The following is a 14,550-nucleotide window of genomic DNA, read 5'->3' on the forward strand; positions in this document are numbered from 1 at the left end:
AGTTTCTGGGGAGTCAGAAGTTATATATGGATTTTTCACTATGTAGGGGGTTGGCACTCCTAACCCCTGTGTTCAAGGGTCAACTGTATATTACTTTGAGATGGATTAATCATGTTTTGTCATTGTAAGTGCATCAGCATTTGCTAGAGAGCCAGGTAGATTTATGAGTGGCTTGCCAAAATGGGACAGCAATTGTCCAATGACCTTTCAAAATATATTAGTTGTGTAGTCATTTTATTTGTTATTTCCATCCAGTCACAGAGTGCCTTTGAAATAAACACCTATTCATGGTACAACATGGCAAACTAGACAATTTAGAAGAGATATTCGATTTTGTTGGAATATAATTTATTATATTATTATCATGATATTAATATTGTATTAATCAGAAAGTTAGGATAGTGTTCAACAGTTTGATCAAATAACTTTTTCTTAAAGCCCATGCAAACAAATAACTTTGCAGCAGTGCTCATTAGGTCACAATTGTGATATTATCGTGTGTGCCTCCAGACAGAGAAATCAAGTGTTATTCTTCAAGCCTTGCTTATTTTGATACCAATTTGGGGGTTTGATGAGATAAAATTTGAGTGTTCTTTATGTGATAATTATTTTGTGTGCAATACATTATGCTTATATTTTTCTATGTGATTGTTGCCGTTACTCTCAAGTTTCAAGTCTTTTGTTTGTCTTATGGCTTCATATTTTAATTCTTGCATGTACTTGAAATTCATTCTATAATGTGGTATATCATGATCTTATGATCCTTGCAAGCTCTGTGTCCAGGCTCCCTGCTCAGTGGGGAGCCTGCTTCTCCCTCTCTTCCCCACTCGCTCCTGTTCTCTGTTGCGCACGCTCTCTCTCTCTCTCAGATAAATAAAATCCTTTAAAAAATCATCTGTTTAATTCCTGGGCTTTTTGTCTCAGATATCTTTTCATTTTCATTGCCTTTCAATCTCTTCTTATGCTAGTTCCTGACTCCATTTATTCTATCTTTATGTGATAATATCAGGTAGGGTAAACCCCCTGTTCTTGCTCTCTTTCTTGCAGTTGAATTTTAGAATAGTTTTGACATATTTAAAGAAAAAAAATTCTGCTCAAGTTGTTATTGTAATTGCACTAAATGCATTTGGTAATTGGAAAAATGCTTGACATTCTTACAGTGTGGAGTTTTCTTTTCAGAAATCATGAATTCTTCATGTTCTCAAGTCTTCTTTCATGTCTATCAATACTGTTTTGTACTTTCTGTCATAATGTGTCCCACTTCCCAGTCTTGTGTTAATGAATATTTTGTTGTTGTTATTTCCACTGGGCACAGGACTACCCTAGAAATATTTTATTCTTCCGGAGGTTGCAGACTTATACATACTGAGGGATATATGATTTCTTCCTGTGTCTGCTCAAGGTCTTCAGGAAGAATAAAACCAAGCATTTGCGCATACATTAGAACACTATATTGCTGAATGTATTCAGCATGTTATTGGTTTTCTGCAGAAGTATTTTTCATTCTTTCTGCGGCAGTGATTTAAAATACAAATATACCGTGAAATTAATAGAATCATGAAAAACATCTTAAAGAGCAGAACAATTCTCGGACATTAACAGACTTAATATAACATCTTGATGTGACAGTAATATAGCTTTCCTGGGAGAAATGCAAAGGTACTCTTATTCCTTCTTCCACAAACATCAATACACTAATGTATTCATTTTCTCAAATAATATGTACTGAGTACTTAGTGTGTGTGCCAGGCACTGTTCTAGGCACTGGAGATACGGCAGGCAAATGACAGATAAAATCCAAGCCTGCATTAAGCTCATATTCTGGCAAGGGTGACTTACATTAAGTAAACAGATCTATGTAACATAATTTCCAGTGATAACAGAAAGAGAGCATAGGAGTGGGCAGGTGAGTGTATTACTATTTTAGAATGATTGTGCAAGGACTCTGAATGAAGGAACAGTACAAGCAAAGATCTGGGGAGAAACATTAGTGAGTAGAAAGACTATCAAGTGAAAGGCTGCCATAGGAAAAGTTTGGGGTCATATTCAGAGAATAGTAGATCAAGATAGCATTTAGATACATGGCACAAAGTTTAGGGTAGGTTGGGGCCAGAATAAGAAGGGTCTCATAAGTCACACCAAAGTGTTTTAAAATTTTCTTCCTTTTTCTGGCTTTATTGAAATAGAATTGATGTATAATATTGTGTAAGTTTAAGGTATGCAGCATGTTGATCTGATACATTTATATATTGCAAAATAATTACTGCCATAGCATTAGCTAACACCTGCATCATATCATCAAATTACCATTTCTTTTTGGTGGTGACAACATTTAAGATCTATTCACTTAGCAATTTTCAGCTATAAAATAGAGTACTATGGCTATAACCATTGTGCTTTACATTAGATCCCGAGAACTTATTCATCTTATAACTGGAAGTTTGTATCTTTGACTAATACCTCCCTTTTTCCTCCTCAGCCATTGATAACTACCATTCTAGTCTGTTTCTGTGAGTTTCACTGTTTCAAGTTCAACATATAGGTGATATCATATGGTTACAGTATTTTTCTTTCTCTGACTTATTTCACTTAGCATAATGCCCTCTAGGTCCATCCTTGTCACAAATTATAGAATGTCCTTCTTTTTCGTGGTTGAATATAAGCATATCACATCTTCCTTATCCATTCATTCATTGGTGGACACTTTTTTTCCCATGTCTTGACTATTGTAAATAGTGCTGCGATGAACATGGGAGTAGAGATAACTCTTTGAGATCTCGTTTTCTTTCTCTTCTTTCCTTCCTTCCTCCATTCCTTCTTTCCTTCCTCTCTCTCTCTCTCTCTCTCTCTCTCTCTTTCGTACATACCCTAAAGTGGGATTGTTGGGTAAAATGGTATTTCTATTTTTAACTGATTGAGGAATCTCCATACTGTTTTCCATAGTGGCTGCACCAACTTACATTCTCATAAACAGTATACAAGCATTCCCTTTCCCTTACTGACACTTCTTATTTCTTCTATTTTTGACCATAGCCCTTCTAACATTCTAGGTCATTGTGGTTTTGATTTGTATTTCCCGACAATTAGTCATGTTGAGTCCCTTTTCATTAATTTTATTCTTTAAGTAGTGGGAACCATCAATTGTTTTAAAGCATAGTTGGTTAGAATCATTTTTGATAATTTGGAATATGGTCTAGAACAAGAAAAGGTCGGGGGCAAGAAATCAAGTTAAGAAGAGTACGTAATATTGGCTAAGATGTTCTTGTCCTAAATTAAGACAGTGGCTGTGGTATGAGAGAAGAATGGGTGGATGTGAGATGTGCAGAAAAACATGACAAGAATGTAGGCTTTATGAGAGCATCTGGCTTTTACACACTATCAATACAAAATGAATACAAAATACAAAATGAGAGTTGTGGTTGATGGGTCAAGCTCCAGTTCCAGAAAGGACTCAACACCCCGCTTGCATGTGAGAGTAAATGCAAGGAGGCCTTACATCTAATCATGCTGTGTGGAAGCCTTCTTCTCTAGTTTCCATAAGCTTCTACCGCCTCATTAGTCCCCTCACCAAGTACCTCGGCTTGATGTTGGGTTTACTGGGAGGAGATGACTTTTATGCACTGAGCTCAGAGACTAATTAAGCACTTTCCAGTTAAGCTAAGAGTTCCTCCTAAAGACGGACTAAGATGTGAATGGGAGAACATTGGAAAGTGATAAGATCTTTATAACCAGCTTTACCTCTCCAGGTTCTATCTCAACCAAGCACTGCTTGCCTTTGTTCTGTTGGGAAAAATCTTTTAGAATTACAGTTTTAGAAATGATAGCAGTAACATTTTTTTATTGCCAAGGAGAGTTATCATTTTCTAAAGTATTTTACCGTTTGAACTTTGATCTTCACAGATATGACTATATGGCAGCCTTTGAAGGCATTAGAGCACTGGAGAAACTGGTAAACAAGGAAGGAGAGGTGGTAGTAAACGAGGCAGATGGCTTAGAGCCCAGGCAGGACAATGTCACTGTACCGCCTATGCAGCTTTCCGGACCGTCCATTTGGGTAACTGACTCTTACAACAACCATGAGAACACAGGGTGCCCTCAAGCTTCTCTTCATTTCCAAGAATTCCAAGAGCTTATCAAAACCCCCCCGGACGATTCACCCACTGATGTATACGACTTTAACTTTTTGTTGTCAGATGTAAATAAAGACAACCATGAAGACGATCCTCAAAAAACTGTCTCAAGCTACAGCCCCTCCCAGTTTGATTGCCTGAGCTTGATGCAGGGTAATATGATGTGTAAAGCAACCGACTCCTACCAGATGACACAAGTAGGAAGGATCCAGGCAGGGGAAGGAAGCAGCAACAAATGGAAAACTATTCGAAAACCGTCTTTAGAGAAAAGAATGCCAGTTCGGAGAGCACCTCAAGTTAACCCAGATCCAGTGCCCGAGAGAAAAAGAACAGCTCCTATTAACCCTGCGTACACAATTCGAAAGTCAAGAGTTACTAGCAGTGTCCACCTAAGGCCGTACAGGGACAGAGTGATTCACTTGCTGGCGCTGAAGGACTATAAGAAACCCGAACTACTCATTCGACTGCAGAAAGATGGCATTACCAAAAATGACAAGAACTCCCTTGGGGAAATTCTGCACCAAGTAGCCAATCTGAATACTCAGAATTCCTCATATAGCTTAAAGGATTATGTCTTTAAGGAGCTCCAGAAAGACTGGCCGGGGTATAACGAAGTAGAGAGGCAGTCACTGGAGTTGGTGCTTTCCACAAAAGTAGATGCATTACAAAATGCAATGGATACCAATTCCACAGAATCTTCTGTAGGTTGTGGTAGAGATCGAACATCTCGGGAACAACTTTCTAATGCAGCTATTAATTTGTCGAGGAGAAAAGTTAGAATATCTCGCCTCACAACTGGAATACAGTCAACACCAAATAGCTGTGTGATGAACATCAGTGCAAATTCTGCTTTAGGACTCTCGGGACGTTCTGAGGTGACTGCCTCTTCCATCCGTCTTGCCCTGCCCACAACCCACCCTCCCTCTTTACAGCCTCCTCAGCCTGCACGTTCCAGCAGCAATTCCTGGGGCAATGCAGAAAGACCTGGGACTCTAGGTCCCCGTGTTGCCAGCTTTAGTGAAAATACAAAAATCTCAGGGAGCCCGGGGGCTAAACATCCTCCCTTGAAAACAGTACCCTCTGTTTCAATTCAAACGACATACCCAGAGCCTATGGAGACAAACCCCTTGACGTCTAATAAGAAGTCTGAATATACATTTACTGAACGTGAAGCAAAGGACCAAGAGTACGACATTGACATGACGGGGAGACAGGAGACAGATCGGGAAAGACAAGGTGAAGGAGCAAAGCCAGACTTCAAAGAAGTTAAAGAGGAGTGCACTGCTTCTGGGAACACTAGTGCAGCATCCGGGCTCCCAGGTTCTCTGGCTAACTACGTCCCAATAGTTTCCTCTGAGCAACGTCAGCAGTATGAGCAGGAGTTTAGAGAAGAATATGATGAATATCAGGGCTTGTATGCCAAGATGCTGACTTTATCTAGAGTATTTGTTAACCTAGATTCAGAGAGGAAAAACCTTTCTCCAGATTCAAAAGAATATCAAGATATTAATAAGAAAATCTCTCTAGAATATCAAAAGATGAAGCAGATTAATCCCAATTATTATGCAGAAAAACATAGATGCCAGTATCTTTATAACAAGCTGGTTCACATTAAAAAATTAATAAATGATTACGACCAGCAGCATGTAAAATCACAGCAATGGAACAGAGCTGGATCAGAATAAATACATATAATCTTATTTATTTAAAATTCTGAATTGCTTGCTCTAGGATTCTAAAGGGATAAAACCACTTTGTTGAAACAGTAGTACCATTTAAATTTTTCTTTCTTTTTATCTTCCTTTTGATTTTAGTTTTCATTTTTGATATTTTTGTTTATTTTATTTTATTTTTATTTATTTTATTTATTTTATTTTGTTTATTTGATTTATGTTTATTTTAATTTTATATTATTTTTATTTTTATTTTACATTTTACTTCCTTTTACATTGCTTTTTTGTAATTTCGAAGCCGTTTCATCTGATTCCTTTTATACATAAAATGTGCGTTTTCAATCCCTTTTTAAAAAAAAAAGTACCAAGGATCCAGTATCTTTGAATAAAACTTGTATACATTTAAAAAATAAAAACCTATAATGAGTAATATGAAATCCTGTTGGATAAAAATAAAAACTTATAATGAATAATATGAAATGCTAGTGTCTTTTTTTAACTTTTAATGCAAAAGCAACCTTAAAACATAGACATTTAGAAATTTGTGCAAAATACTATGATTTCTTCAAACAGTACACATTTTCATTTCATTAAGTTTTATTTTTTTTTAATTTTTTTAAAAGATTTCTTATTTATTTATTTGACAGAGAGAGATCACAAGTAGGCAGAGAGGCAGGCAGAGAGAGTGAGAGGGAAGCAGGCTCCCTGCCGAGCAGAGAGCCCGATGCGGGACTCGATCCCAGGACCCTGAGATCATGACCTGAGCTGAAGGCAGCAGCTTAAACCACTGAGCCACCCAGGCGCCCCATTAAGTTTTATTTTTGACCTCGCTTAAATATGTTACTTGTATTTATCTTAGGGAACACATGTGATGTGGTCAAACATGCAAAGATTTTTTAGAGAGAGAGCATGTAAGCAGGGAGGAAGGACAGGGAGGGAGAGAGAGAGAAAATTCCCAGCAAGCTCCACACCCAGCATGGAGTCTGACACCAAACTTGATCTCACAACCCCAAATTCATGACCTGAGCTGAAATCAAGAGTTGGATGCTTAACTGACTGAGCCACCCAGACACCCCCAAACATGCAAAGATTTTGAACTAACAATTCAGTTGTGTTGTCTTTTAAAAGTACTATCATTTGAAATGGGAAACATGTTTACAAATCTAAGATATTTTGGAGGGGTAGGGGAGGTGCCGAGGGAGAAGGAGAGAGGGAAACTTAAGTGTGCTCCATGCTCAGCATGGAGGTCAACTTGGGGCTCAGTCTCAGGACCCTGAGATCATGACCTGAGCTGAAATCAAGAGCTGGACATTTAACCAGCGGAGCCACACAGGTGCCCTACAAATCTAAGTTTTTAAATGTTTTCCCAAATTTAAAAAGATTAGAACATTCCCAATAGCATTGCCGCTACCTTTGTTTTCCTCGCATCTACCCTGAGTCCCTCCCTCCCCCAATGTGGCAAACACCTCCTCAAGTTCACATTTATCTTTCCTTTGCTTTTCTTTTTGAAGACTTCCATTATATTTCTAAGTAACCCTAAACAGTATATTGTTCAGTTTTTGGATCTTTATGAAAATGATGGCAAACTATATGTATCCTCAACTTGTTTTCTTCAGTCATTCTTATTCTTCTGGGATTCCTTTTTTTTTTTTAAAGATTGTATTTGTTTATTTGACAGAAAGAGACAGAGCAAGGGAGGGAACACAGGCAGGGGGAGGGGGAGAGGGAGAAGCAGACCCCCGGCCGAGCAGCGACCCTGATGCAGGGCCGCATCCCAGGACCCCAGGATCATGCGTGACCTGAGCTGAAGGCAGACGCTTAACTGACTGAGCCTCACAGGCGCCCCACTCCTGGGATTTCTTTATGCTCATGCACAAAGCTGTAGTTTATTAGTCTTCTTGTTTATATGGTGGGTCATCATGTGACCTCAGCATAGTTTAGTTATCCAGTCTCTTGTTATCAGAGATTGGGTTCTCAGTTTTTGTTATTATAAGCAATGTCGCTGTGAACACTTTTTACACATTTACCCCTTTCTATCATGCCTGTGATTATTTTCATGTGTTTTCACTTTCTATGACTTTTGAACCCCACAGGAATTTATTAATGCCTTTGTATGGTCAGTAGTTATTTAGATTTATATGCATTTCCATTGCTTCTCAGGCTTCCCTCCATTTTCTTATTTCTGACTGAGATGGTTTTCTTTTTCTTCAAAAGTTCCCTTTATCCTTTAATGTAGGGTCTGCTGGAAGTGAATCCTTTCGGTTTAGTTTGCATGTGCTTTTAACTGATCTTTAGTTTTGAAGGACAGGTTAACTAGATACAGGATTCTAAGCTGGTGGTTATTTTTGTTGACAGTAAAAAAATGTAATTCCATTTTTGTTTGGCTGTTTTATTCATGTGGAGGGAATTAGCTGCCAATCTTGTTCCTCCTTTGCTGGTCATGTGTCTTTTTTTCTATCTATGTTTTAGGTTTCTCTTCTTGTCTTTGTTTTTCAGCAGTGTAATTGAAATGTATTTAGTTGTGATTTTTGTTATTCATCCTGCTTGGGTTCAGAGTACGTTTTTGTTTTTTGTTTTTAAAAGATTTTATTTATTTATTTGACAGATAGAGATCACAAGTAGGGAGAGAGGCAGGCAGAGAGAGAGAGAGAGAGAAGAGGAAGCAGGCTTCCTGCCAAGCAGAGAGCCCGATGCGGGGCTCGATCCCAGGACCCTGGGATCATGACCTGAGCCGAAGGCAGAGGCTTTAACCCACTGAGCCACCCAGGCGCCCCTCAGAGTATGTTTTTAAAAAAAATATTTTATTTATTAGACTGAGAGAGATACAGCGAGAGAGGGAACACAAGCAGGGGGAGTGGAAGAGGGAGAAGCAGGCTTTCTGCCAAGCAGGGAATCTGAAGTGGGGCTCAATTTCAGGACCCTGGGATCATGACCTAAGTCGAAGGCAGATGCTTAACGACTGAGCCACCCAGGTGCCCCCAGAGTACTTCTTGAAACCATGGTTTGATGCAGTCCATTAGGCTTGGAAAAGTCTCTCCTAATATTTCTGTAAATATTGCTTCTCTCCATTCTTATTTTCTTTCCATTTTCCATGTCTCTTTTGGTCATTTCTGTAATTCCTATTATTCCTTTCCATATTTTCATCTGTATATTTTCTACTGACCTAACTTCTAGCTCTCTTATCTTCTAGCTCTTTTATCTTTGTGATAGGCACCATGTTTTGTCAGAAGAAAGTTGTTTCTTTATACATAATATTATAATAATTCAGACTGGAGGTATATGGACTTAAAAGGGGAGGAAAAGGTGTTAAAATAAAAGTACAACTAGAAAATGTGCATAAATAATTTCACACCAAGGGAATAGTATTTAAAATCATATTTGAAATCACTGGCTCACTTCCTAATTTTATTTTTGTTACTCTCATAAATGCTGTTTTTTGAAATATAAAACATCCTACCTAACTACCTACATACATACCATATAGGTAGCAAGCTGGCTGGTTAGCTAGATTATCACACAGCAGACTGATGTGTAATGGACACTTACTAAGTGGCAGTTGTAATTAATTAATTACTATTATTCTGTTGTGAAATACTGCCACAAACTTAGCAACTCAAAATGAGAGACATTTATGGATTGCCTCACAGTTTCTGCAGGTCATAAACCCTGGCACAGTTTAGCTGGTGGTTCCTCTGCTTCAGGGTTTCTCATGATGCCACATTTAAGATGTTGGCTGAGGCTGAGGTCTCATCTGAGGCTCAGCTGGGGAAGGATCCACTTCCAATATCACTTCTGGAGCTATTGACATGATTCAATCAATTCATTTTGCGCTTTTGGCTAGAGCCTTGGTTGCTTTCAATATGATGGCCAGATATAGACTTTTGTTCCTTGCCACGTGGGCATCTTTATGCAGCAGTTCACAACTTGACAGTGGGCTTTATTAACGAGTCTGTTTGCAAGATGGAAGTTATAATCTTATGTAACTTAATCATGGAAGTGATATTCTATTACCTTTGCTATCCTCTATTGGCTAAAACCAAGCTGCAAATTCCATCCATACTCAAAGGGAGAAAATTATATAAGGACATGAATATCAGAAAGTGGGATCACTGGGGGCCATCTCAGAGTCTGTCTGCCACAGACAGACTTTAAAAAACTTAAATAACTCCTTTCATATAACCATTTTCTTATTACCTTTTTAAAACAGCTTATTACATCATTCCTCACACTACTGCGTGAAGAAAAAGACACTCATTTTCTTTTTTTTTTTTTTGTTTTTTTTTTTTTAAAGATTTTATTTATTTATTTGACAGATAGAGATCACAAGTAGGGAGAGAGGCAGGCAGAGAGAGAGAGAGAGGAGGAAGCAGGCTCCCTGCCAAGCAGAGAGCCCGATGTGGGACTCGATCCCAGGACCCTGAGATCATGACCTGAGCTGAAGGCAGCAACTTAAACCACTGAGCCACCCAGGCGCCCCAGACACTCATTTTCTTATAAAACACCTGAAGACAACTCAGGCTCTATAAAATGTCAATTAGCACAGTCAGAATATCTCCCAATTTAGATGTCTCAAAAAGTGTCCTATCACAGGAGATGGTCTTTGAAAAAGTAAACATTTTGATTCAATGTTCTTTAAAGCAGTATGTATCAAGATTATTAAATTAGCATATGTTTGATTAAAACTCTCCCTTACTTTTAGAATGAAAATAACATTTTTGTTTACTGACATTCCATTAAAATATCTTTCTGAATCATCTTTACTCATCAAAAGTTATGAATGCCTCTGCTACATATTCATTTATTAGCATTTATATTTATATCCCCTAGAAGTAACCTTAAAAGTTATCTTACATGCTTAATAGTACCTCTGTGCTGTTTCTGAAAGGGCAAAGTGGCTTCTTTTGCTTAATAAGCCATATGCTTCGACCTTCTTTTTCTGTGATGAGATTTTAGCCCAAGGTCCTTTGAGCTTTTCAAATCCAGCTCAAAAAGCTGTACCTAAGAGTCTTCAGCTTCTGCGATCGCTGCATACTTCTCCCATGTCATAGCTGTTCTGATTGAAGACTTCCTCACATAGAAATTGTCTTATATCATAGAAGGGCATATGCCTCTGTGCTGGGTTACAGAGGCTATAACTGATCAGGAAAGTCCTGCCAGAAGGGACTGTCCGGAGGTGTTAGTGTTTGACAACACAACACGAAAAGTTCCATTAGCTCAAATGCTGGGAAGCCAACAAATGCCTGGAGGGTTGGGTATAGCCTGAAATTTGGAACAAATGAAAGTAGTATCTTCGTGGCCAAAGTGTTCTATGGCAGCTGGGAGGAAAATTGTGTCTGAGTGCCAGGCAGTAGACTGGGTGCTTGAGAAAACTGGTTAATAATATAGTTCCTGCCTTTTGGCAGATTTCCTAGAGTATGTAAAGAGATAATTAAGTATACTGCTATGACGCGGGGGGAAGCGGATGATGATGGGGAACAATGGTGGGGAACAATAATCTAAGACTTGTCTATCATGGAGCATATTCCAGGCACTACACTCAGTTCTTTATCATAATTTTCTGACTTAAGCCTCATCCCAGTGCTGCGAGATGGATATTATTATGTCAATTTACAGAGGAGAAAATTATGACTTGTAGAGTTATGGTGTTTTGACCAAAGTTGTGGGACTAGGTAATGACACCTGAGATTTAAACCCATTTCTGTCTAATTTAAAACTTCTGCATGAGGAGGTCCAAGCAGGCATGCTACTGACAGAGATTCAAATGAGCAGATAATCAAAACAGAAGCAAGACTCATTGCCTTTTATAGCACTGTGGCAGGAGACTAGGTTCTAAATTCATAACTGGGACTGAATCTTGACTCTGCTGCTTCCTGTGTAACTGGAGAAATTACACAATAGCTCTGGAGATTGGTTTTCCTGTCTGTATGTTGGTAATAATACTCACATGATTATTGTGCCTAGTGCAAGGTAAGCACTCAATAGAAGAACTGATCTTGTTATGATTACTTTTCCCTATTAGATGTGGGTATGTGTGTATTACAAATCAGAGGGCAGGGGGATTATCAAAGTTATCAACAGAACAAGGAATATTTACTATGGCTTGGGATCCATAGAGAGACACTTAAGTTAGAAACATGGAAAATATATCAAATGGATTGTTCGATGAATTCAGGTGCTTGAGGTCTCTAAAGTCAATATAAATTTGTGGTGGGAAGCTTCCCCTAGGCTATACAGAAACAATAATAAAAACAGGTCTTGGGGCGCCTGGGTGGCTCAGTGGATTAAGCCACTGCCTTCGGCTCAGGTCATGATCTCAGAGTCCTGGGATCGAGCCCCGCATTGGGTTCTCTGCCCTGCAGGGAGCCTGCTTACTCCTCTCTCTCTGTCTGCCTCTCTGCCTACTTGTGATTTCTCTCTCTGTCAAGTAAATAAATAAAATCTTTAAAAAAAAAAACAAAACAGGTCTTGTTCTAGTTCATGACCAAAACCTAAGCACACATACCAGCCAGGCGTTTTCTTACAGTGTCACATCACTTCTTAGAAGCGGTATGATAAGGTTGACAGTCCAGTTGATTGGTGACTCAGGGGACTGGCATTTTATTTTCCTTTGCTGAGGTTTTCTCCTGTGAGTCATTTAACAGGAATATGTTGATCTGACAATGTAGTGATGACCACATTAGACAGCAGAGCTACTGTAGATGTATTATGTGTGTGGTGGCACGAAAGATAGACCATCAGTAGTAGTGATAGTTGAAGTTATGTGATAAGAATGTATAATTGCTAAGGAAGACAATGAATCAATGATTTGTCCTGTCCTGGGAAAGGCACCAACATTTAGAATATAAAAGGAAGAACAGAAGTGACCAGAATGGCCTGAGAAGAAGAATGGAAAATTCAGTGCCTGGGAACCCAGCAAGAAGGTAATCCACAGTTTCAATCATACAGAGAAATCAAGATAATTAACTTCAGCTCCCCACAGAGCAGCATAAAAATGCAGACATATGGGAATACTGCACAACTGTATTAGGATCCCCGCTCCTTCCTCAACACAGATCAAAACTATACATTGATTCCAGCTCCAGAAATTTTCAGTGTATTTACTTAATTAAAAAAATGTATGGGTGGGGGGGTAGCACACCTGAGTGGCTCAGTTGGTTAAGTGTCTGCCTTCAGATCTGGTAATGATCTCAGGGTCCTGGGATGGAACCCTGCCTAGGGCTCCTGCTCAGCGGGGAGTTTGCTTCTCCCTCTGTCTCTCCTCCGTGTTGGTACTCATACTCTCTCAAATAAATAAATAAAATATTTGAAAAAATTATGTAGGGATGCCTGGGTGGCTCAGTCTGTTGAGCTACTGACTCTTGGTTTTGGCTCAGGTCATGATTTCATGGGTTGTGACAATGAGTCCTACATGGGGAGAGGTCTGTCCTCAGTGGGGACTCTGTTTGAAAAGTCTTTCCCTCTTTCCCTCCCCTTACTTTCTCTCTTTCTCTCAAATAAATAAATCAATCTTTTCTTTTAAAAAAAAAAGGGTATTGAATATATGAATTCCACATGAAATTTTCAGTAACTTAATCCCTGACAAATGATTATTCTCAGGTGGATTAGATCTTTACGTAGTAAAAATCTGGAATGTTTTGTGACATTATCACCTCCATCTGAAAGATATAGACTCAAGGGATATTTAACTGTTCATTTTCCTTGGGTTGATTAGGAAGCATTTCTCAGAGTAGAGGGGTTTTTTAATCAGGATAGATGATTTTGATGCCAAACTGAAATTTATTTGATGTCTAGAATGTGTGTGCTAGTTTTATTTTATATAATGATAATCAGTTCAGTGAATGATGAATCTGCTCTGTTTATCTTTGAGGTTTCATCAAACTTTCACTTCCTTCTTTTGATTAAGAAATTGTTAATAAATTTTGGCACTATTATCTCTACAGTTTTTACTGTCACTAACATACATTATTTTTGTGGGGTTTGCTGGTGTTCTATAATTGGAATGAAGTAATTTTTTAGAAGTCCTGAGACCTGAGTAAAGAAAAGTATTATTAACTATCTAAGTCACAGAAAATAATTTTGAGATATTAGCAGAATATATATGTATTATACTATGTGGGTTGGTAGTCACATACTTGATATTTTCATTTTAATTTCTTGCCCCTTAAATGGAGATCCTGATAACATTGGTTGAATGCATTGCTTCTCTTATGTTTTGCAAGACTTTAAAGCATTTGAGCAATATGTATCCTCTTTTTAGTCTAAGTCCATGCTTCTGGTGCAAAGTATAACATGAGAATTTTATTTTATTTTTAAAGATTTTATTTACTTATTTGACAGAGAGAAATCACAAATAGGCAGAGAGGCAGGCAGAGAGAGGGAAATCAGGTTCCCTGCTGAGCAGAGAGCCTGATGCGGGGTTCGATCCCAGGACCCTGAGATCATGACCTGAGCTGAAGGCAGAGGCTTAACCCACTGAGCCACCCAGGTGCCGCTAACATTAGAATTTTAAAGTTAAGTACTTCCCAATTTTAACTGGAGTAATCTTTGACAATAATGTAATGAAGATTTCTCCTATTTTCTCTTTAGGCGAACATGAGTCTTTCCCAGGTATAACTGAGGTTTAGAATAACATCTCTTTGTTAGTCTAACAAGCTATCCCTTCAATGGACTCCCTGTCTTCCTTTCAAGAAGACGAGATATTGAAACCTGGCTTAAAATCACCCTTCTCAGATACATGTCCTTGCCTG

At 38.5% G+C, this 14,550-nt stretch overlaps 1 protein-coding gene across 1 annotated transcript; it reads left to right on the top strand.

Annotated features, from left to right (window-relative positions):
• The first annotated feature begins 3,817 nt into the window (after window positions 1-3,817).
• Window positions 3,818-5,815, top strand: LOC123934773 (RNA polymerase II elongation factor ELL2-like). Its single transcript, XM_045994839.1, has one exon. The coding sequence runs from the start codon at window positions 3,818-3,820 to the stop codon at window positions 5,813-5,815; it is 1,998 nt and encodes a 665-aa protein (XP_045850795.1).
• The last annotated feature ends 8,735 nt before the right edge of the window (window positions 5,816-14,550 follow it).

Source organism: Meles meles, chromosome X (genome assembly GCF_922984935.1).
Source record: "Meles meles chromosome X, mMelMel3.1 paternal haplotype, whole genome shotgun sequence".
NCBI lineage: Eukaryota > Metazoa > Chordata > Mammalia > Carnivora > Mustelidae > Meles > Meles meles.